Genomic DNA, 25,435 nt, shown 5'->3' with positions numbered 1-25,435 from the left:
GATGAAAGCCATGACTGGGTGACAAACATAGAGGGTTACACTGCATTCAAACGGATAGGAAAGAAAAATAGGTAGAGGGGTGGGTATTTTCATTAAAACCAATTTAAGACCTCAAGCTCAATGATGACATGGGGGGCAGCTTCAACAATGTACAGCACACATGTCCAACTTTTGGTGATTATATTTGACCCACGACACCAGAACCACTACACCTATGTGGGGCCATTATTCTGCATGAAGGATTTTGTGGGGCCCATTATACGGTATGGAAAGCTATGTGGGGCTCATTGTACTGTATGGAAAGTTATGTGGGGCTAATCATACTGTATGGAGGACTATGTGGGGCCCATTATTCTGTATGGAGGACTATGTTGGGCCCATTATACTGTATACTGGTTGGTACACGACAATTTTTCATTTTGGCCCTCTGCATGTTTTGAGCTTTACATCCCTGATGTAAAATCAGTTTGGGTAATGTACATGGAAATGGCAATAATGGAAAGCTGCTAATTGGACTTTGCTACAAGCCTCCTAATATAGCTGAACATGAAGAGGATAATATGCTGCAACAAATTAAAAAGGCAACAAAAACAAGTCATGGTCAAAACTGTTAGAATTGTTCCAGAAAATGAAGTAATGCTCCCAGAAAATTATTGCAATTACATGTTTTGTTATACACATTTATTTCCTTGGCATGTATTGGAACAACACAAAATACAGAGAAAAAAAAGGCAAATTGAACATAATTTCACACAAAATAGGTCGGACAAAATTGTTGACACCTTGCCAAAATTGTGGGTAAACAACTTTGTTTCAAGCATGTGAAGCTTGTTCAAACGCAACTGTGGCAAGTAACAGGTGTGGGCAATATGAAAATCACAACTAAAACCAGATAAAAATGGGAGAAATGGATTCAATCTTTGCATTGTGTACATATGTGTGGCACACTAAGAATGGAGAAAACAGAAAAAGGAGAAGAGAAATGTCTGAGGACTCAAGAACCAAAATTGTTGAAGAATATCAATAATTTCAAGATTATAAGTCCATCTTTAGAGATCCGGATGTTCCTCTGTCCAAGGTGCGCAGCATAATCAATAAATTTATAACATATCAAGTCAAATATGGTGGAGCTTCAAAGAGGTTATGGGGTTGTTTTGCTGCCTCTGTTCAGGTACTTTGTGTGCAAGGAATCATGAAATCTGAAGATTAGCAAAGGATTTTGGGGCATAATGTTGTGCCTAGTGTCAGAAAGCTGGGGGGCTTCCAGCATGACAATGACCCAGAAAATAGATGGAAACAAAGTGCTGGAGAGTTCTGACCAGCAATGAATCCGGATCTAAATTCCATTGAACACCTGTGGAGAGATCTTAAAATTGCTGTTTGGAGAAAAATATAAAAATTTGAGAGTCCTTAGTGGTTGATACCATGTTTTCAGTTAGCCATTAGTCAGTAAGCTTTCGAGACTACTCAGGTCTCTTCATCAGACATAGTATAACACAAAATCTGAAGAGTCACATATTTATACACAACAGGGCACAGGAATAATGCAATAGATAAGACAAGTGACGTGAAGCAGAACTATCAGTATGGGAGAGGGAGAAGCAGTTGTGGCTGTAAATATGTGTGGACACAAGTAGATCTATTCTTTTATTGTGTGGCGATGAGAATTCATCCTTGTTTTAAGTTTTTGCCTTGTCTCCCCTACATACAGACCCCCAGTTGGACATTTGTTACATATAATTAAATTCATTGTGAAAAAGCAAAAAGTACCTGGGATCTTGTGGTCCTGATGTGAGTTGGGAATCTTTATCTTGTCCATGGTCATTATAAATGGACGGGTTTTACATATACAGTTGGTGAGGATGAATTTTATACGTTTCACCACAAAGGTGAAACTATCCTCCCGGTTAGTTTGCTTTCCCTCCCAGTACCTTTTCATTCTAACAATGTTAGGTTTCTGGGAGATTATACTTGTTCCTTTTATTTTTGGTTCTCCTTAGCTTGCCTTCTTTGCCCTATATGTGTTTTTGTTTCTCATTCAGGGTTTTCATATTTTACTTCATACTTTCCTTTCCCCTTGTTGGCAGTGTGTTGCAGCCTCCCCTTTGGTTCCTCAGGAGGTATGAGAAACTCCTCAACGGCTTATTAGTTAGTTAGGTGTGTGGTGGCATTTTTAGTTGTGCAGCTAGGGCCGTTCTAGTCTGTACAGAGACTAGTTGGGTGTAGTTGCCACATTCTCCCCTGTGTGGATTCTGCGGTGGTTATCAAGATGCACTTTCTGGTTATAACATTTCCCACATTTTGAACATGAAAAAGGCTTCTCCCCTTAGTGACTTGTCTCGTGCTTATCAAGATCCGATTTCTGGTTAAAACATTTCCCACATTCTGAACATGAAGTAGGCTTCTTCCTTGTGTGAGTTCGCTGATGTCTGATAAGAGTTGATTTCTCTGTAAAATATTTCCCACATTCTGAACATGAAAAAAGCTTCTCCCCTGTGTGAGTTCTCTGATGTCTGATAAGAGTTGATTTCTGTGCAAAATATTTCCCACATTCTGAACATGAAAAATGCTTCTCCCCTGTGTGAGTTTTGTGATGTTTGATAAGAGATGATTTCTCTGTAAAACATTTCTCACATTCTGAACAGGAAAATGGCTTTTCTCCTGTGTGAGTTCTCTGATGGTTGATAAGAGTTGATTTCTTTGTAAAAGATTTCCCACATTCTGAACATGGAAAAGGCTTCTCCCCTGTGTGAGTTCTCTGATGTATATTAAGATATGATTTCTGGTTAAAACATTTTCCACATTCTGAACAGGAAAATGGCTTCTCTCCTGTGTGAGTTCTCTGATGTGCGATAAGATTTGATTTCTCTGTAAAACATTTTCCACATTCTGAACAGGAAAATGGCTTCTCTCCTGTGTGAGTTCTCTGGTGCCTAACAAGATCTGATTTCTGATTAAAACATTTCCCACACTTGGAACATGAAAATCTATTCTTTGCTGTGTGAATTTTTTGATGTTTAAGAAAAGACTTTTTGAGAGGAAAACTATTTCTATATTCTGAACGTGAAAATGGCTTCTTTGCATTAGAAGCAGTTTGTTTTTTAATGCTTATTTTGTGACTTTGATTTTCCTTAGTAGTCAGTAATGAATCAGAAAACAGGACCAATTTCAAAGGATCAGATGACAGATCTTTGCTGTGAAGGGATGATGGTATATCTGGAGTAATGACATTCATTTCAATTGTATCCTGTAGGATCTGAAAATTATCTGATTTGAAAATTGAAGATGTCAGCTGTCCCTCTGATCTCCTGGTACAGTCATCTGCCAAGAAGAAAACCAATTATTATTTTTTAATAAAAAATCCTTGAATTTTATATTTTTGAACATTTCTACTTAAACGGTCCGTAAAAAAGGTAAGTTATATAAAAAAAAATTCACTTATTCACCAGGACAATGACTGTCTTATAGAAAACCTCACAGGATGGACCAGTAGAGCGTGGTGTTCAACTGTTTTTTCATTCTGCCTCCCAAATATGGAATAAGAAGCCACCAAATGATGTTATGTAGGCGAAAATAATACCAATAAAAACTTCTACTCATCCCACAAAAAACAAGTCCCCACACAGATCCCTCATCTGTCAATGGAAAAACAGAGGTTTCCACATTATTAGTGGCTTAAAGGCTCTTGAAAAGCAACATGGCTTCCATAAACCAATCCAGCAATATCCGCTCTCCCAAAGTCAGATCTCCCCCTCACTTCTGAGCTTTGCAGTAGTTGATGTGCCTAAATCACATTTAGCATCCATGTATTTGACATTACTATAGTGAGAAGAACCCACTTAATTTACGGTGTGTGTCTCCTGGAGCACAATCTGGGCACTATGTGTTGGGTAATAAACTAGCCCATTTGCAATTTTCACTCTCCAACGTCCATTGCGTGGTAATTTCTGGAAAGTGACTCTGGAGTCAAAATAGTCACGTCTTCTATTGATTAATTCACTGAGGGTTATAATTTCCAAAATGGAGACACTTTATGGGGATTTCTACTGCTCTAATATTCTGACATTTTGTTATATTACGGCTTCTGCAAAAGGTGGGTTCCATCTCCTCTGGGACTTCTCCTCCTGCTTCGACTTGTGTGACGTCTGCTTCCGTCACCAGGAGCCGCCTTAGAAGTTGGAAAATAATTTGTAAGGTCCATTTGTTTCCTGTTATCCTTTGTGAAGAATTCCAAAGTTATCACCACATAAAGTGACACACGGCAGATTTGAAAAATGGGCCCTGATTAGGAACAGAAAACTGGCAGCAGGAAGAGGTTAAATCAGAGTATTTTGGGCACTAACTACTGTAGTCAAAAACTGAGTATAGACAATAACACATCTACTGAAATGATCAAACTCAACAGTCTCCATCAGTAAGCAGTGAGTAAGTAGTGGTAAACCTCTCGGGGGTAATGGGAGTATGGGGCTCGGTGGCTCTTGGGAACCTAAACTATGATAAGAACCAATATTTTCTGTCAGATGAGTGTCAAGAAGAAATATTAGACATTTAAAGTGAACCTTTTTATAATACTGCAGAGCTGAGGTATCTTAAATTTAGACCTCGGGCATTTGGAAGAGGTAATGGAGATCTTTTTGAAAGACTACCAGGGAGTTACAGAGTCACATAAGTGAGGCCGGCCGATCCCACCACAATGAAACCTGTCATAGAGAGGGAATTTGTAAAAAAAAGAAAGAATATATAAACATGTAACATCCCCAACAACAACGTATGTATGAGGGGAGAAATCCAACACTAAACCGGAGTCACGCTCATTTATGGTGGACCATTGGAGCAACTATGACTCCTGACCAGAAGAGTAGAGAAAGTATTAGTGCCCCCATTTCAGGAGAGATTGTGCAGTAATCTGAATTCCTTAGGATTGAAAACATAATGGAATTTATGACGTGGAGTGAATCCATGAAACCAGGGCTGGAGCCAACACATCTCCTGCAGATGAATAAATGTATATTACAGCCATCAGCCACGCTCAGCTTAGAGATATATCATGGCACAGGTGTAATGTTTTTATGTACGTTATCGCAATCCTATTTGAAGTTAGTTGGTTTTAAAAGAAATTGAAAAGTCAGGATAAAGGGAAACTCTGTTGTTATTGTACAGAAATTCACACTTGGCCCTCACTGCACATTTAATGCTGTTGATCATAAAAGTGAAGTTTGGTCAGAAAGACTGGACCTGGTCTTGTAGGGACCATATGAGCACATTCAGCAGCACAGAAGGGAGAGAAGGTAGATTCATCCAATAAGATATCAGGGATCTAGGAAGCCAACAGCATCATTACCCTCCGCTTTCTCTTACAGACCCATCATTATATTTTTCTTCAAGTGATTTTCTAACTTGTCAGCACATTCTGCGTACGCTGTCATTAGGCTTTATAGTTTACAGATCTTGGCAGGTAATGTCTCCTAATCCCAGGGGGTAGGTGGATCCTCCAGGTTGTAAGTTCTATAGAAAAGGGCTTTCATAATTTCCCAAAGTAATTTGAACATTTTCGGACGGAGGAGAATGTTGTGGTCTAGTGGCAAAATGGTGATCACACGATTGTGATATTGCCGGACTACACCACCGATAAAGCAGCCACAGCTGGTGACTGAGAAGAATCTGTGACTTCTCTGTATTTAGTGGTTACTACTCACCTGGGTAGTCATATGTAGGAATCTCCTCTTTACACCGCTCATCACCCCTCACATATGTCTTTGTAGGATTAATATTGGTCAGATCTTCACCCTGAAACAAATATTGTAAAAGTCACAGACAGATGGAGAAGTCCCATCTATGATCAGCTCTAATCCTGCCATCTCCACCGCTCTCATTACACTAGTATAAAACATAATAATGGTGGATAAAACAAGACTGAATACAAAATCTTTACAGCCGTCTACACATCATAGGGGAGATCTCATGACACCTTCTCTCCATCTACCTGATGATCCTGAGGAACATTGGAATCTTCTTGTTTACAGTCCTGTGGAAGAAGAGGATGGGGACATCTCTCTGGTGTTGTCCTCTTACTGGATAGATCTGGAGGAAACACATACAGGGACTGAATTCATTCTTTACATACAGATAATTATAGGCCGTGTGTATTTAGGCCTGTCTATTACCTGGTGATGTGAGGGACTGGGGAACCTCCATCATGACGTCCCTGTACAGATCTTTGTGTCCTTCTAAATATTCCCACTCCTCCATGGAGAAATAGACAGCGACATCCTGACACCTTATAGGAACCTGACACATACAATGATAAGGTCATCTCCCCAATCACTTCATAGCATTACTGTATAATGTCCCAGCATTCCCAGCAGTGTCACCTCTCCAGTCAGCAGCTCAATCATCTTGTAGGTGAGTTCTAGGATCTGGTCATTGATGTCCTCATGTATCAGGGGGTGAGGTGGAGGCCCCGTGATTAATCTCTGGTTATGGAGAGACATATTAATAAATCTCCCTCCAGACATTTCCAGAGTCCTCACCTCTCCAGTTCTGTCCATCTGTTATTCCCATAGATAAGAATGATGTAATGTGACGTCATCAGAATCTCTCACCTCTCCAGTAAGCCGGAAGAGGATCTCTAGGGTGAGGTGTAATATCCTCTCCGCCATCTTGTCTCTGTCCGTATCCATCTTTGATGGATAAATCAGGAAAATTTTCTTCTATAGAAGATCTTCACTGAGAGGATCCGATATTGTAGAGACCTGAATGAGGAGAAGATAAGTTGATGGAACATCATAAAAATCCTGTGTAATAATACATCTATTGGAGATAATGAGGGGAAACATATAAGGAGATTTATTATTTCACAGTATTTAGTTTTTTCTTTACATCTAGTAATAAAACCTTTATATTTTAGGCCACAGACAACAAGCAGTTTCTTCCTCGGAGTCTGCAGCTGAATACGTTTCTCATAGACTCATCTTCCATAAAGCTAATTCTCATCTAATTTTCTGACACTGGAATTGACATTGAGAATAACCTCGGCACTCAATGGATCTTACAGAAATTTTTTTTTTTTAATGCAGTCCAAAAACAAAAGTAAACGTTTCGGTCGATCTGACCTTAATCAAGAACTATTGGAAATTGCACAAAGAACAAAACAATAAATAAAAGAATAATAATAAATAATAAAATAAAAAAGCATATACAAATGGATCATAGCGCAATAACATGATAATATCTCTTGTTTAACCTGAACAATAGACATGCTGTCAAACAGTGCATAATATTTCATCAAACCCCATTAATGCAGATACAACATCATAGTATAGAGCAAGTATATATACAAATTGAAGAGAGGTGACACCTACTAGACTGCTGGATGGTATTCAAAGGTAGGAATTCAAAAGTGTGGAGATATGGTGACACTGGTTACTTGGGTCTGCAGAAAAGAGCAGAGAGTGGCAGACTCAGAGTTAACCGCTGAGAGGGACTGTGGAGGCAGAGATAGACCGAATAGAGCTGGACGTAGCATACCTGTGACCCCTAGTTCCTGGTTATAAGGTGGTGCTGCACGTAGTGGCATAGAGGAACGCGGTGTCCACCGCTAGTTCCTGGTGCTGTGCGCGTTGTCCTGCAAAAAGCAAACATGGCATCCAAGAAGGCGTGACAGAGTTCGGGTGAATGCCCTTCCTCCCCAAGTACTCGATAGTATGGGGCTGCCTAGTTCCTACAATACTGAAATGCCTAATAATGGTGTCTGGGCCTGCAATGTACGAAAGTCTATTAGGCCGGGCCAGAGGCAGCGTTCCATAAGTTACCTTTTAACGCCCCATAAACATTAGACTAAAGTTGCATGGAAGCACTGATTTTGGGGGTTTTGGTTGACTATATAATGTATTTGGGGGCCTCCCGACAGTCAGTCATACAAACCACAGGAAAGCTGGAATATTTGTGCGTATGGAGGAGTCTGGAGAGATAGCCGTCTGTCAAATGACCGATCAGTCAACACTTATCTCATGTGTATGGGGACGTTACTATTGCACAGGTAGTGATAATACACGGCACTACAGTAGTACAGTGCATCACCGGAGCGATCAGAGGCTTGTATGTTGTATGATGGCACTAATGAGAGTGGTTTAAAAAAGTTTATAAAAAAAAAGGTTTAAAAAAGTTTTAAAGTGAAAATATCACAGTTTTAGCAAAAATAAATATCCATCACTATAGGGAAAACATGGATATAATGGGAAAATGGAGAGGGAGGTCAGCTCACTGTTTATTCAATGTACCTTGTCTGTAGATCACCGCATGGAGCCGCCCTGATCAGGGACATTTCAAGGTTCAAGTAGAGAAAGGAGGAGAGATGGATTCTCCAGCATTGTCTAGATTGTTAAAACCTCACATTTATTGTGAGTTCATAAAACCTGTTGTGATGGCATACCACCAAGTGCCCACACACCAAACCAATGCTTATTCCTGATTTGTAACATGTGAGTCTCTGTGATACTTTTATATCATTCACTTTCCTGGGTGTCCGATTACTGAGCACTTCTCAGACAATTTAACCCTGTATTGTATGGAAGTAAAAGATAATACACAAATACAACTCATGCATGAGACATTCAATAAAATCACTGGAAATCAAAAACAAATACAATTAATTGTACCGTAATATTAATCCTGTCTGATGTTCATTCCCTGTGGGGCTCTAGTGTGTAATTTTAATATCCAATATGACTTTCTATTTAAGATTTTTCTTTTCATATCTCCACCTCTTAATGGTTTATAAGCCTTTTCTATTCCTAATATCTGAAGGATCTAATATCCCCTTTATGTTTTTGTGAAAAGCGTCTTGAAACCACAGACAGGTTTAATGCTGTGGGATTGATTGCGTCAGATAAATGTCTTCTAATACATGTTTTTAGTGGACCTGACATCCATCCCGCGTATTGTAGTTTACTCTCTATACACTCTATTAAATAGATGACCCCTATAGTGTTACAACTGATGAAATTGTGTATTGCAAATTGTTGTCCTGTTAGGTTTTCTTCAAATGTGTCGGTTTTATTAACATAGTTGCATGCTTTACAGGGTGTATGTCCACATGTAAAAAAAAAGCCCTTATAGGATAACCAAGTCACCAAATACCAGCCCATTAAGACATACTTTGTCACTCTTGTATTCCCTACTGATTGAATCCCTGGACTAGCCTAAAACACACTTCCAATCTCAATGGGAGAGAGATCTGAGTTGCACCTTAATGAGAGATCAGTGGAAGTGAATCTTCACCTTGACACACATCAATCAGCTCGCGATTTCAGGAGGCCAGCTATAAACTGCTTTCTCGGTGGTATAGGGTCCCAACTCGCCTACACTCTATATTCCCAGATGCTAGTCCCATGTGTTGGAGATGTGGGGAGGAGGAGGGTGACCTGCTACATATTTTCTGGACCTGTAAACTCCTTTTGTTAGAACTCTCCTGTTAGGTTTTTTCTATTATGCTGGTCACATGACCGTTTTTGCCTATTTAATCCTGCTCCGCCCTTCTGGCCTTGCTGGACTTCATTGTAATTTCTACTCTTAAGCTAGCCAGGTGCTTTGTTACCTTTCTCAGTCAGTTTAGCTAGGTCTTTTGACCTCTATGTTCTATGTTGTTTGTTTGTCTTTTTACTGCTACAATTACTGCTAGGAGGTGTCCATCTTTCTCCCAGTCCCTAGTTCTTGTAGGGATCCCTCCCTCACATCTATAGGTCTTCGTTCAGACTAGCTGAGGACTTTAGCGGGTCTGATCGCAGGATCAGGTTCCCCGTTACATCGTAGGGATCTAGCTTAGTTCTATTGTAGGGACAGATCTCCTGTCTTTCCTTAGTGCTTGTAGCAAATCATAACACCTTTCTCCTTTCTGGGGAAAAGTTCTACTAGTGATTAGTAAATTCACTGATCTTATTTCAGACCTTGACCCAGCTTTCGTCCTTCTCCATCACAGCAACATCCCTTTAAAAACATATAAAAACTCGATACTGAGACACTTGATCACGTCTGCTAGAGCATGTATTCCCTTGCTATGGAAAAGTAACACTATGGTTCTCCAAAATAAATGAGATTATGCTAACGGACGAACTCCCCTCCATGATCAATAACTCCCATAATAAATTTTATAAAACATGGTTCTACTAGAGTTTAAATCTTCCGCTGATTACCTTGACCTAATAGGGGAAAGCTAAGTCTATACTTCAGGAGCCTATTTGACGTTACCCTAACCCTCTTACCCATACATCCATTCCCCCACTTCCCTTTGTCTTTGTGTGTATTTGTGTTTTTAGTTTTAACTACTCTTTCTTTCTTTTAGAACCCTTATTTGTTAATCCACATAAATATGTAATGACTTAATGTTTAAGTCTGAGTCACCACGCTGGTATATCCTAAAACACATTGAACCAATGTTCTACCAGGGACTTTACTTTGGATTGTGTTAACTTCTTTCATTTTCAAATGTTTTGGAAATACTGGTTATTGTTATGGTTATGTGGTCATGTTTGACCTACTACTTGTTGCACAACTAGTACCCGGTGTTTGCATTTGTATTTCCTTTTCAAAACTTAATAAAGATAAATTTGTAAAAGGATAATCAAGTCACATTGCGTTTGATATTTTTTTATTGAAAAAAAACTAGGTGAAAGTTTTCCGCCAAGTGTAGAAGTCTTTTTGGATACAAAACTCAAACAAAATATGCAAACGAATTTACAAAGTCTGGAGGATGGATCTCAGACATCAAAAAACTAAGTTTGAAAGAGATATCAAAGACAACGAGTCAAATTCAATTTACACATGGAAATGAAACAAACCAAGACCTACTGTTCAGAAATACAGGTCACACAATAAATTCAAAGGAAATAGCGGAGAGCGGAGGTCAGCTTCACAAATCCCAATGTGTCCATGGGTTCCTCTAATTATAATTCTCCGAGGACTTATCTGATGCATCAGTGGGATCAACTAAAGACAGATGGAACAAAAATAAATTCTCAAGTATTCCCCACAATTCAGCACAAAACAACGGGCGGGCAGAAAGCTCAAACGTGCCCGGACATGTGCGTTCCATGCCGGAGTGCATCACGGTCTCCTATCTGTGAATGCGCATGTCCGGAAGCATGCGTTCCACGCATATGATATTGGATTGCATACCACCAACATAGAAAAATCCTATCTCTGAGATCAGCGTCATGAGAGACTAAAAACAAGTATTGCACATCCTCCCATCATACAATAGGCGTGTAGATCTACTTTATCACTACATAAAATATGGGATGATGGCCCACAGTATACTCCTAAATGGTCAAATTTGACCCTTATTGCATAGAGATACACAAGGATCACCACACTTGTTAGTTACTAAATAGTAGATGTGGGATATAACTGATAAGAAATAATTCTGATATAGAAGCTCAGATCTCTTGATGAAGTACAACAATATGTGAACCTCATTCACAGGGAACTGAGTAGCAATGGGTAGAGTATAAAATCCAAAAATGTAATCCAGAATGGGGCTGTATTCATACAAAACAGGCGTAGGAAATTTGCTCATTCAGTCCCTTAGGGGCTTGTGGATCCAATCTGGAAATCCACTCACTCTCCTTTTTGAGGAAACATCTTTTGCGATCACCTCCTCTCACATTGGGTTTAACCACCTCAATGATACAAAAGATGTCTCTGGTTTCACCTCGATGTACGAGTGTTCATGTGTCTCACTAATGGGGTGTCCCGACCATGACATATATCACCCAAATGCTCCCCCTCCCTCCTCACAAACTCCCTCTTGGTCTTGCCTACAAAAACTAGGGGGCAGATGCATGTGGCCATATATACAAGTTCTGAGGTTTTACAGTTGGAATAATCCCTCGGAAAAAAGTTTTTACTCGTGGAGGAACTTGAGAAAGATTTACATGGTCTCATCCAATTACATGTACAACTTTCTCCAGATCTAAAGAAACCACAGACTCTTCTATCCAGCCAAGTCCCCTTGGGTGCAGGTTTTTTGTAGAAACTATGCACTAAATGGTCCCTAATTGACCGAACCTTTCTGAAAGTTATTGTGGGAGTAGATCACACAGAACCCTCAGGTCCGTGTCAGCCACAAGTATATCCCAGTGTTTTCTGAGGATATTAACACTAGAACTACTGATGGAGTCATTTTGACTCCTTTCGTTTTTTATTTCTCTTCTGTGACTACATTTTTCAGAATTCCGGCTTGAAACTCGGTGACTTTTCCTCAAATATGATGTGAAAAAAGATTTTGTGAGAATAAATAATTTTGGTGAAAAATTTGCGCGTTTTTTTCAAAATTTACCAAGAACTACTGAAGGGAGTCATTTTGACTCCCTACTATATTTTGAGGTCCTTTTGTCACTAAATGTTGCTATAAAGTTTTGTGCATAATTTTTTCACTCTGTCTTATTTACCCTGATGTTCATATAGATGTAGTTCAATTTACATGTCAACTTTTCACATTTTCCTTGTGTTTTACCTGCTTGTATTACTGTGTAATGCTGAACAAAATAGCTTGTTTACTCTAGGCTCTTATCTTATGCTAATGAAGGGTGGTGTTTTTCTAAGGTCCTAGCAGGAGACAGTGTTCTGGATAGTAACTTTACTTTCAGTTCAGCTGAAGAGACAAAGAGAACAGAAGCAGACATACGAGCTCTGAAGTCTCATACAGGTATGAATTGTTATGAAATAGTTTAGCTGTCTGTCAACTGATTCAGCCCACCTACTTTTGAAGGTGGCAGAACAGTTATTATTTCTTTTAGTTTTCATTTCATTTCTATGTTTCAGCAGGGAACTATATAGAATTATGGAATTTGTGAGGAATATGGAGAGAAGACGTTTGATAAAGCCTCAGGATATGCTGGCTACTTTGCAATCCATACCGGAGGATGAATCGGAATCCGAATTGCAGGAACATGTATTTGATTCTGACAGTGATGAAGATTTCATTCCTCAGAACATATCAAGTGAATCTGAAGACTCAGAAGGAACAAATCCAGAAGGTAAGTAGTTATGTGTATTTATTGGTTCTTCCACACACTGAGTTAGGGCCTGTGCACACTAGCAGAATTCTGGCTGAATAGCCATCTGGATATTCTTGCCGCAATACAGGCTGTACCTGCCCGCTCATGCCTGAAGCTCCGCTCCGAACCCCGGGCTGGAGCCGCTGTCAGGGACAGAGCAGCGCTTGCTTACGCGCGAGCACAGCTCCGTCCCAGACAGCGGCTCCAGCCCGGGGTTCGGAGCGGAGCTTCAGGTATGAAACTCCGCTCTGTACCTGAGCGGGCAGGTACGGGCCGGATTGTGGTGAGAATATCCGGTCGGATATTCCGCCGCTAATCCAGCCAGTGTGCACGGACCCTTACAAAACAAAAATTCTAAATATTCATCAACTTTTTTCCAGATATTCCAAGCACATCAACTGGGGATCGGGCTCATCCAGTTATGTTGCCTCGTGACCATCCTCCTGGTCGTGGACAGAAAAAATCAGCAAAACGTCCCAGAAATGAAAGAACAACAGATAACGATGGCGGCGAAGGTAATGCAACAACAAACACCAGAGAAGGCGAATCTGAAGGAATACTAGTTTCAGCGGATGGTATTCAATGGAAACCTGTTGAAATTGGAGAACACTTGCCTGGTAGGCGTGACAGCCAAAATATTCTTCGAGAAGCACCTGGCCCTACAGGATACGCCAGAAGAAATATCATTATCGATAGTCCTTTGAGCGCATGGCGTTTATTTTTTGATTCATATATATTGACACATATAAAGAACTGTACGCTTGCAGAATTCTGCATGCAGGAACAATAATTTACAGTTTACTCTATCTGATGAGGAGCTAGATGCATTCATTGCGATATTCTATGCTCGTGGAATATCTGGCACGAACCGTCACTCGATTAGCAGTATTTGGTGTAATGACTGGGGAATACCGTTTTGCAAAGCGACAATGTCTAGGGACCGCTTTGTTGAAATTATGAGGTTTCTCAGATTTGATGAGAAATCTACTCGATCGGAGAGACTGCAAACGGACAAGTTTGCTCTATTTTCTACTGTGTGGGACAGGTTTATTGAAAATTGTATTGCGTGTTACAAACCTGGCCCATACATAACGGTGGATGAGCAACTTTTCCCAAGCAAAACTAGGTGTCCATTCACGCAGTACATGCCTTCCAAACCAGATAAATATGGCCACAAATATTGGCTAGCTGTTGATAAGGAGAGCAAATATCTGGCAAATGGCTTCCCTTATCTAGGCAAAGATGACACACGCCGTGCTGAGGACCGTTTAGCTGACCATGTGGTAATGAAGTTATTGGACCCGTTTTTGAAAAAAGGTCGCAATGTTACAACCGATAATTATTTTACTTCAGTAAAATTAGCTAAACAGCTAAAAAGCAAAGGAACAACCATCGTGGGAACACTGAACAAGATAAGGCGAGAAGTGCCTAAAGAAATAAAATCCATGAAAGAGGAATTGTACAACACTAAAGTGTTTAGAAATGAAGACAATTTTACACTTACAGTATATCAAGGAAAGCCCAACAAAAATGTTGTCATTTTGAGTTCCGTCCATCCAGATGTTGTTGTTGCGTCTGATTCCGCTAAAAAAACTCCAGAAACGGTAAAGTTTTACAATGAAACAAAATATGGAGTAGATGTAGTGGATCAGATGGCACGAAAATATACCACACGAACATGCACAAGGAGATGGCCTGTTCATGCATTTGAAAATGCCTTAGACTTTGCGGGTATAAATGCATGGATAATATTCAAGGAGATTACCCACCAAAAAATGTCACGCAAGGCATTTTTGCAAACGCTTGTGAGAGAGTTGAGTGGTCCTTATGTCACAGATAGGGAAAAGGGTTCCACGTCCCAAGTTTCTACATGCTCAGAAGTGATGGTTCAAACAAAATTTTGCCAGATCAAAGAAAAGTGCAAGAAAAATAGATCTGTCGGCAATTGTAAGACTTGTGGTAAGTCTTTGTGTGGGTAATGTACTGCCATAAATCAAAGGCAATGCCTAAAATGCGAAACACCAAATGTTTAGAAGGTGAATTCTGCGCCATATTTTCATTTTTATGCTCCTCCACCTACATTTTCTCTGCTTTTTGTTCTTCAGTTGTTGTTTATATGTGTGCACTTGAATAAAAAAAAATGTTTGAAAAACGTCTATTATAATTATTGTTATTTTCTGTAGAAAAATAAGAAAAGCAGAAAAAAAACAATCAAAAGCATTACTGTTGGATCTCACAATAATAATACATTACAAAAAATATAATTATTAATAAATAACCACAAATGAAACTCTAAAAATAAACGAAAACAAGCAAGGAGTCAAAATGACTCCTTTCAGTAGTTCTAGGCGGGGTCACGAGTCCAGTAGTCCTAGTGTTAAAGATACGGTCACTCTGATTGTCGTAAGTTTTTCTTACTTGTGTTATCCCATCTTTTTCTTGGTCTCTTGGTTAGGTATGGAGGAGTGTCTGTCTCTCCCATTTTTCTGCAAACAATGATGCGGAATCCAAAATGTGCCAGGAGTACCCTTTTTGCCTGAATCTGGTGTTCAGGTCTATTGCCTGTATATTAAAATCTGTGACATTATGGCAGTACCTTTTCAACCATAAAAATTAGCTCTTGGGTATTCCTCTTTTTATGGGGATGAGGTGGTGGCTATCCCACTTCAATAGTTTATTAGTGCTTGAAGGTTTATGGTAGATGAGTGTCCCTAGGATCCCAGCCTGATCTTTCTTGATTAGTACATCCAGGAAAGGCAACTGGTGATAATTAAACTCAGATGTAAATCTCAGGCCCACTCTATTGATGTTGAGTTCCCTGACACATTCAAAAGATTGTTCATTCGTTCCTGACCAGATGATTAAAATGTAGTCAATATATCTATACCACACCCCAATAAATGGATGCCACCACTTATGATCATCCCTGAATATTGTGGTTTCCTCCCACCAGCCCAGGAATAGGTTAGCATACGAGAGAGCCCAGGGGCTCCCCATCGTAGTACCCCTGAGCTGGTGGAAGTACTTCCTGTCAAAAAGAAAGAAGTTATGAAAAAGACAAGAGTGAATTTTAGAAGATCCTCCATGAAGTCATTATGTCGGCTACACTCTATTGGCCTCAATTTCAAAAAATGTCTTACTCCTCTGATACCATCATCATGCGGTATATTACTGTACAAAGCCTCGATATCTAGTAAGGCCTGCTCCCCTACATGCATGTATACATGCTCGAGGGTCTACATGGAGGGGAGCAGCCAAAGGGAAAACCAACTCCAGAGGAATTATTCCAACTGCAGGACCTCAGGTGGTACTGGGGGAACATTATATTGTGGGGGTCATCATACATCCTGCATAAAGGGCATAATGTGGGCATTACACTGAGGGGGGGCATCATACATGCTGCATAAGGTGCATAATGGGGGCATTACACTGTGTGGGGCATCATACATCCTGCATAAGGGGCATAATGGGGGCATCATACATCCTGCATAAGGGGGATAATAGGGGCATTACACTGTGTGGGGGCATCATACATCCCACATAAGGGGCATTACACTGTGTGGGGGCATCATACATCCTACATAAGAGCATAATGGGGGCATTACACTGTGTGGGGCATCATACATCCTGCATAAGGGGCATAATGGGGGCATTACACTGTGTGGGGGCATCATACATCCTGCATAAGGGGCATAATGGGGGGCATTACACTGTGTGGGGCATCATACATCCTGCATAAGGGGCATAATGGGGGCATTACACTGTGTGGGGGCATCATACATCCTGCATAAGGGGCATAATGGGGGCATTACACTGTGTGGGGGCATCATACATACTGCATAAGGGGCATTACACTGTGTGGGGGCATCATACATCCTGCATAAGGGGAATAATGGGGGCATTATACTGTGTGGGGGCATCATACATCCTGCATAAGGGGCATAATGGGGGCATTACACTGTGTGGGGGCATCACACTGTGTGGGGGCATCATACATCTTGCATAAGGGGCATAATGGGGGCATTACACTGTGGGGCCAGTAAAGGGGTCCTGTACTATGAGAACAATACGTTTCCCTCCTTCCTGTCTCCATAGTTGGGTCGTATGTATCTATTACAGGAAACAGAACAAAAACCTTATGATTCTTATAAAGGGGCAACACAAGACCCCAAAAGAGTCTCCATGCTGAAGGGGTTAATGCCCCCTGCGCCCAGTAATGGGGTCTCCACATACCTCCACCTGCAGAGCCGCCACCACATATATGGCTGCTCTGTGCGCACAGGAGCTGTGATGAGGTCACAGGAGGGGAGGAGTCAGGGGTCACATGATCAGGGGCCTCAGTGGATGCAGGACTCTGCTGTGCTGGTTGTCATGGTGCTGGATGAGCTGAAGTTTATGTGTGGGGTCAGGAGGGGTTTACAGTGTGGATGTAGCAGAGCCGCGTGTGTACGAGGTGTACGGAGCAGAGCCGCGTGTGTACGAGGTGTACGGAGCAGAGCCGCGCGTGTACGAGGTGTACGGAGCGGAGCCGCGTGTGTACGAGGTGTACGGAGCAGAGCCGCGCGTGTACGAGGTGTACGGAGCGGAGCCGCGTGTGTACGAGGTGTACGGAGCAGAGCCGCGTGTGTACGAGGTGTACGGAGCAGAGCCGCGTGTGTACGAGGTGTACGGAGCGGAGCCGCGTGTGTACGAGGTGTACGGAGCAGAGCCGCGCGTGTACGAGGTGTACGGAGCGGAGCCACGCGTGTACGAGGTGTACGGAGCGGAGCCACGCGTGTACGAGGTGTACGGAGCGGAGCCACGCGTGTACGAGGTGTATGGAGCGGAGCCGCGTGTGTACGAGGTGTACGGAGCAGAGCCGCGCGTGTACGAGGTGTACGGAGCAGAGCCGCGCGTGTACGAGGTGTACGGAGCGGAGCCGCGTGTGTACGAGGTGTACGGAGCGGAGCCGCGTGTGTACGAGGTGTACGGAGCGGAGCGGCGTGTGTACGAGGCGTACGGAGCGGAGCCGCGTGTGTACGAGGCGTACGGAGCGGAGCCGCGTGTGTACGAGGCGTACGGAGCAAGGCCGCGTGTGTACGAGGCGTACGGAGCAAGGCCGCATGTGTACGAGGCGTACGGAGCGGAGCCGCGTGTGTACGAGGCGTACGGAGCGGAGCCGCGTGTGTACGAGGCGTACGGAGCGGAGCCGCGTGTGTACGAGGCGTACGGAGCGGAGCCGCGTGTGTACGAGGTGTACGGAGCAGAGCCGCGTGTGTACGAGGTGTACGGAGCGGAGCCGCGTGCATAAGAGGCGTACGGAGCAGAGCCGCGTGTGTACGGAGCGGAGCCACGCGGGTGCGAGGTGTACGGAGCGGAGCCGCGTGTGTATGAGGTGTACGGATCGGAGCCGTGTGTGTACGGAGCGGAGCCGTGTGTGTACGAGGTGTACGGAGCGGAGCCGCGTGTGTACGAGGTGTACGGAGCGGAGCCGCGTGTGTACGAGGTGTACGGAGCAGAGCCGCGTGTGTACGAGGTGTACGGAGCGGAGTCGCGTGTGTACGAGGTGTACGGAGCGGAGCCGCGTGTGTACGAGGTGTACGGAGCGGAGCCGCGTGTGTACGAGGTGTACGGAGCGGAGCCGCGTGTGTACGAGGTGTACGGAGCGGAGCCGCGTGTGTACGAGGTGTACGGAGCAGAGCCGCGTGTGTACGAGGTGTACGGAGCAGAGCCGCGTGTGTACGAGGTGTACGGAGCAGAGCCGCGTGTGTACGAGGTGTACGGAGCAGAGCCGCGTGTGTACGAGGCGTACTGAGCGGCAGAGCCGCGTGTGTACGAGGTGTACGGAGCAGAGCCGCGTGTGTACGAGGCGTACGGAGCGGAGCCGCGTGTGTACGAGGCGTACGGAGCGGAGCCGCGTGTGTACGAGGCGTACGGAGCGGAGCCCCGTGTGTACGAGGCGTACGGAGCGGAGCCGCGTGTGTACGAGGCGTACGGAGCGGAGCCGCGTGTGTACGAGGCGTACGGAGCGGAGCCGCGTGTGTACGAGGTCTACGGAGCGGAGCCGCGTGTGTACGAGGTGTACGGAGCGGAGCCGCGTGCGTAAGAGGTGTATGGAGCGGAGCCACGTGCGTACGAGGCGTACGGAGCGGAGCCGCGTGCGTACGAGGCGTACGGAGCGGAGCCGCGTGCGTACGAGGCGTACGGAGCGGAGCCGCGTGTGTACGAGGCGTACTGAGCGGAGCCGCGTGTGTGCGAGGCGTACTGAGCGGAGCCGCGTGTGTGCGAGGCGTACGGAGCGGAGCCGCGTGTGTACGAGGCGTACGGAGCGGAGCCGCGTGTGTACGAGGCGTACGGAGCGGAGCCGCGTGTGTACGAGGCGTACGGAGCGGAGCCGCGTGTGTACGAGGCGTACGGAGCGGAGCCGCGTGTGTACGAGGCGTACGGAGCGGAGCCGCGTGTGTACGAGGCGTACGGAGCGGAGCCGCGTGTGTACGAGGCGTACGGAGCGGAGCCGCGTGTGTACGAAGTGTACGGAGCGGAGCCGCATGCGTACGAGGTGTACGGAGCGGAGCCGCGTGCGTACGAGGCGTACGGAGCGGAGCCGCGTGCGTACGAGGCGTACGGAGCGGAGCCGCGTGCGTACGAGGCGTACGGAGCGGAGCCGCGTGCGTACGAGGCGTACGGAGCGGAGCCGCGTGCGTACGAGGCGTACGGAGCGGAGCCGCGTGCGTACGAGGCGTACGGAGCGGAGCCGCGTGCGTACGAGGCGTACGGAGCGGAGCCGCGTGCGTACGAGGCGTACGGAGCGGAGCCGCTTGTGTACGAGGTGTACGGAGCAGAGCCGCGTGTGTACGAGGTGTACGGAGCAGAGCCGCGTGTGTACGAGGTGTACGGAGCGGAGCCGCGTGCGTAAGAGGCGTACGGAGCAGAGCCGCGTGTGTACGGAGCGGAGCCACGCGGGTGCGAGGTGTACGGAGCGGAGCCGCGTGTGTATGAGGTGTACGGATCGGAGCCGTGTGTGTACGGAGCGGAGCCGTGTGTGTACGAGGTGTACGGAGCGGAGCCGCGTGTGTACGAGGTGTACGGAGCGGAGCCGCGTGTGTACGAGGTGTACGGAGCGGAGCCGCGTGTGTACGAGGTGTACGGAGCAGAGCCGCGTGTGTACGAGGTGTACGGAGCAGAGCCGCGTGTGTACGAGGTGTACGGAGCAGAGCCGCGTGTGTACGAGGTGTACGGAGCAGAGCCGCGTGCGTAAGAGGCGTACGGAGCAGAGCGGCGTGTGTACGGAGCGGAGCCACGCGGGTGCGAGGTGTACGGAGCGGAGCCGCGTGTGTATGAGGTGTACGGAGCGGAGCCGCGTGTGTACGAGGTGTACGGAGCAGAGCCGTGCGTGTACGAGGCGTACGGAGCGGAGCAGCGCGTGTACGAGGCGTACGGAGCGGAGCCGCGCGTGTACGAGGCGTACGGAGCGGAGCCGCACGTGTACGAGGCGTACGGAGCGGAGCCGCGCGTGTACGAGGCGTACGGAGCGGAGCCGCGTGTGTGCGAAGTGTACGGAGCGGAGCCGCGTGTGTACGAGGAGTACGGAGCAGAGCCGCGTGTGTACGAGGCGTAAGGAGCGGAGCCGTGTGTACGGAGCGGAGCCGCGCGTGTACGAGGTGTACGGAGCGGAGCTGCGCGTGTACGAGGTGTACGGAGCGGAGCCGCGTGCGTAAGAGGCGTACGGAGCAGAGCCGCGTGTGTACGGAGCGGAGCCACGCGGGTGCGAGGTGTACGGAGCGGAGCCGCGTGTGTATGAGGTGTACGGAGCGGAGCCGTGTGTGTGCGGAGCGGATCCGTGTGTGTACGAGGTGTACGGAGCGGAGCCGCGTGTGTACGCGGTGTACGGAGCGGAGCCGCGTGTGTACGAGGTGTACGGAGCGGAGCCGCGTGTGTACGAGGTGTACGGAGCAGAGCCGCGTGTGTACGAGGTGTACGGAGTGGAGCCGTGTGCGTAAGAGGCGTACGGAGCAGAGCCGCGTGTGTACGGAGCGGAGCCACGCGGGTGCGAGGTGTACGGAGCGGAGCCGCGTGTGTATGAGGTGTACGGAGCGGAGCCGTGTGTGTGCGGAGCGGAGCCGTGTGTGTACGAGGTGTACGGAGCGGAGCCGCGTGTGTACGCGGTGTACGGAGCAGAGCCGCGTGTGTACGAGGTGTACGGAGCGGAGCCGCGTGTGTACGAGGTGTACGGAGCGGAGCCGCGTGTGTACGTGGTGTACGGAGCAGAGCCGCGTATGTACGAGGTGTACGGAGCAGAGCCGCGTGTGTACGAGGTGTACGGAGCAGAGCCGCGTGTGTACGAGGTGTACGGAGCAGAGCCGCGTGCGTAAGAGGCGTACGGAGCAGAGCCGCGTGTGTACGGAGCGGAGCCACGCGGGTGCGAGGTGTACGGAGCGGAGCCGCGTGTGTATGAGGTGTACGGAGCGGAGCCGTGTGTGTATGAAGCGGAGCCGTGTGTGTACGAGGTGTACGGAGCGGAGCCGCGCGTGTACGAGGCGTACGGAGCGGAGCAGCGCGTGTACGAGGCGTACGGAGCGGAGCCGCGCGTGTACGAGGCGTACGGAGCGGAGCCACGCGTGTACGAGGCGTACGGAGCGGAGCCGTGTGTGTGCGGAGCGGAGCCGAGTGTGTACGAGGTGTACGGAGCGGAGCCGCGTGTGTACGAGGTGTACGGAGCAGAGCCGCGTGTGTACGAGGTGTACGGAGCAGAGCCGCGTTCGTAAGAGGCGTACGGAGCAGAGCCGCGTGTGTACGGAGCGGAGCCACGCGGGTGCGAGGTGTACGGAGCGGAGCCGCGTGTGTATGAGGTATACGGAGCGGAGCCGTGTGTGTACGGAGCGGAGCCGTGTGTGTACGAGGTGTACGGAGCGGAGCCGCGTGTGTACGAGGTGTACGGAGCGGAGCCGCGTGTGTACGAGGTGTACGGAGCAGAGCCGCGTGTGTACGAGGTGTACGGAGCAGAGCCGCGTGTGTACGAGGTGCACGGAGCAGAGCCGCGCGTGTACGAGGCGTACGGAGCGGAGCCGCGCGTGTACGAGGCGTACGGAGCGGAGCAGCGCGTGTACGAGGCGTACGGAGCGGAGCCGCGCGTGTACGAGGCGTACGGAGCGGAGCCGCGCGTGTACGAGGCGTACGGAGCGGAGCCGTGTGTGCGGAGCGGAGCCGTGTGTGTACGAGGTGTACGGAGCGGAGCCGCGTGTGTACGAGGTGTACGGAGCGGAGCCGCGTGTGTACGAGGTGTACGGAGCGGAGCCGCGTGTGTACGAGGTGTACGGAGCGGAGCCGCGTGTGTACGAGGTGTACGGAGCAAAGCCGCGTGTGTACGAGGTGTACGGAGCAGAGCCGCGTGTGTACGAGGTGCACGGAGCAGAGCCGCGCGTGTGCGAGGCGTACGGAGCGGAGCCGCGCGTGTACGAGGCGTACGGAGCGGAGCAGCGCGTGTACGAGGCGTACGGAGCGGAGCCGCGCGTGTACGAGGCGTACGGAGCGGAGCCGCGCGTGTACGAGGCGTACGGAGCGGAGCCGTGTGTGCGGAGCGGAGCCGTGTGTGTACGAGGTGTACGGAGCGGAGCCGCGTGTGTACGAGGTGTACGGAGCGGAGCCGCGTGTGTACGAGGTGTACGGAGCGGAGCCGCGTGTGTACGAGGTGTACGGAGCGGAGCCGCGTGTGTACGAGGTGTACGGAGCAAAGCCGCGTGTGTACGAGGTGTACGGAGCGGAGCCGCGCGTGTACGAGGCGTACGGAGCGGAGCCGCGCGTGTACGAGGCGTACGGAGCGGAGCAGCGCGTGTACGAGGCGTACGGGGCGGAACCGCGCGTGTACGAGGCGTACGGAGCGGAGCCGCGCGTGTACGAAGTGTACGGAGCGGAGCCGCGTGTGTACGAAGTGTACGGAGCGGAGCCGCGTGTGTACGAGGAGTACGGAGCAGAGCCGCGTGTGTACGAGGCGTAAGGAGCGGAGCCGCGAGTGTACGAGGCGTACGGAGCGGAGCCACGCGTGTACGAGGCGTACGGAGCGGAGCCGCGCGTGTACGAGGCGTACGGAGCGGAGCCGCGTGTGTACGAAGTGTACGGAGCGGAGCCGCGTGTGTGCGAAGTGTACGGAGCGGAGCCGCGTGTGTACGAGGAGTACGGAGCAGAGCCGCGTGTGTACGAGGCGTAAGGAGCGGAGCCGTGTGTACGGAGCGGAGCCGCGCGTGTACGAGGTGTACGAAGCGGAGCTGCGCGTGTACGAGGTGTACGGAGCGGAGCCGCGTGCGTAAGAGGCGTACGGAGCAGAGCCGCGTGTGTACGGAGCGGAGCCACGCGGGTGCGAGGTGTACGGAGCGGAGCCGCGTGTGTACGAGGTGTACGGAGCAGAGCCGTGTGTGTACGAGGTGTACGGAGCAGAGCCGCGTGTGTACGAGGGGTACGGAGCAGAGCCGCGTGTGTACGGAGCGGAGCCACGCGGGTGCGAGGTGTACGGAGCGGAGCCGCGTGTGTATGAGGTGTACGGAGCGGAGCCGTGTGTGTACGAGGTGTACGGAGCGGAGCCGCGTGCGTACGTGGTGTACGGAGCGGAGCCGCGTGTGTACGAAGCGTACGGAGCGGAGCCGCGCGTGTGCGAGGTGTACGGAGCGGAGCCGCGTGCGTACGAGGTGTACGGAGCGGAGCCGCGTGTGTACGAGGTGTACGGAGCGGAGCCGCGTGTGTACGAGGTGTACGGAGCGGAGCCGCGTGTGTACGAGGTGTACGGAGCGGAGCCGCGTGTGTACGAGGTGTACGGAGCGGAGCCGCGTGTGTACGAGGTGTACGGAGCAAAGCCGCGTGTGTACGAGGTGTACGGAGCGGAGCCGCGCGTGTACGAGGCGTACGGAGCGGAGCCGCGCGTGTACGAGGCGTACGGAGCGGAGCAGCGCGTGTACGAGGCGTACGGGGCGGAACCGCGCGTGTACGAAGTGTACGGAGCGGAGCCGCGTGTGTACGAAGTGTACGGAGCGGAGCCGCGTGTGTACGAGGAGTACGGAGCAGAGCCGCGTGTGTACGAGGCGTAAGGAGCGGAGCCGCGAGTGTACGAGGCGTACGGAGCGGAGCCACGCGTGTACGAGGCGTACGGAGCGGAGCCGCGCGTGTACGAGGCGTACGGAGCGGAGCCGCGTGTGTACGAAGTGTACGGAGCGGAGCCGCGTGTGTGCGAAGTGTACGGAGCGGAGCCGCGTGTGTACGAGGAGTACGGAGCAGAGCCGCGTGTGTACGAGGCGTAAGGAGCGGAGCCGTGTGTACGGAGCGGAGCCGCGCGTGTACGAGGTGTACGAAGCGGAGCTGCGCGTGTACGAGGTGTACGGAGCGGAGCCGCGTGCGTAAGAGGCGTACGGAGCAGAGCCGCGTGTGTACGGAGCGGAGCCACGCGGGTGCGAGGTGTACGGAGCGGAGCCGCGTGTGTACGAGGTGTACGGAGCAGAGCCGTGTGTGTACGAGGTGTACGGAGCAGAGCCGCGTGTGTACGAGGGGTACGGAGCAGAGCCGCGTGTGTACGGAGCGGAGCCACGCGGGTGCGAGGTGTACGGAGCGGAGCCGCGTGTGTATGAGGTGTACGGAGCGGAGCCGTGTGTGTACGAGGTGTACGGAGCGGAGCCGCGTGCGTACGTGGTGTACGGAGCGGAGCCGCGTGTGTACGAAGCGTACGGAGCGGAGCCGCGCGTGTGCGAGGTGTACGGAGCGGAGCCGCGTGCGTACGAGGTGTACGGAGCGGAGCCGCGTGTGTACGAGGTGTACGGAGCGGAGCCGCGTGTGTACGAGGTGTACGGAGCGGAGCCGCGTGTGTACGAGGTGTACGGAGCGGAGCCGCGTGTGTACGAGGTGTACGGAGCGGAGCCGCGTGTGTACGAGGCGTACGGAGCGGAGCCGCGTGTGTACGAGGCGTACGGAGCGGAGCCGCGTGTGTACGAGGCGTACGGAGCGGAGCCGCGTGTGTACGAGGCGTACGGAGCGGAGCCGCGTGTGTACGAGGCGTACGGAGCGGAGCCGCGTGTGTACGAGGCGTACGGAGCAGAGCCGCGTGTGTACGAGGTGTACGGAGCAGAGCCGCGTGTGTACGAGGCGTACGGAGCAGAGCCGCGTGTGTACGAGGTGTACGGAGCAGAGCCGCGTGTGTACGAGGTGTACGGAGCAGAGCCGCGTGTGTACGAGGTGTACGGAGCGGAGCCGCGTGCGTAAGAGGCGTACGGAGCAGAGCCGCGTGTGTACGGAGCGGAGCCACGCGGGTGCGAGGTGTACGGAGCGGAGCCGCGTGTGTATGAGGTGTACGGATCGGAGCCGTGTGTGTACGGAGCGGAGCCGTGTGTGTACGAGGTGTACGGAGCGGAGCCGCGTGTGTACGA

The 25,435-nt window shown here is 48.9% G+C and overlaps 1 protein-coding gene across 1 annotated transcript; it reads right to left on the bottom strand.

The window, feature by feature from the left end:
- Positions 1 to 666: 666 nt before the first annotated feature.
- On the bottom strand, positions 667 to 17,376 carry LOC141212742 (uncharacterized). The gene is made up of 9 exons (XM_073665051.1): positions 17,289 to 17,376; positions 7,528 to 7,624; positions 7,362 to 7,432; positions 6,603 to 6,752; positions 6,372 to 6,473; positions 6,165 to 6,288; positions 5,984 to 6,081; positions 5,697 to 5,787; positions 667 to 3,321 (listed from the first exon to the last, which is right to left on the bottom strand). Exons 4-9 carry the CDS (start codon positions 6,678 to 6,680, stop codon positions 2,327 to 2,329), a joined length of 1,488 nt encoding a protein of 495 aa, XP_073521152.1. The 5' UTR covers positions 6,681 to 6,752; positions 7,362 to 7,432; positions 7,528 to 7,624; positions 17,289 to 17,376; the 3' UTR covers positions 667 to 2,326.
- Positions 17,377 to 25,435: the final 8,059 nt, after the last annotated feature.

Source organism: Phyllobates terribilis, unplaced genomic scaffold, assembly GCF_046119375.1.
Source record: "Phyllobates terribilis strain yellow unplaced genomic scaffold, ASM4611937v1 Scaffold_183__1_contigs__length_3771566, whole genome shotgun sequence".
NCBI lineage: Eukaryota > Metazoa > Chordata > Amphibia > Anura > Dendrobatidae > Phyllobates > Phyllobates terribilis.
The sequence above is the reverse complement of the archived record's forward strand: the minus strand, read 5'-3'. Positions and strand labels throughout refer to the sequence as shown.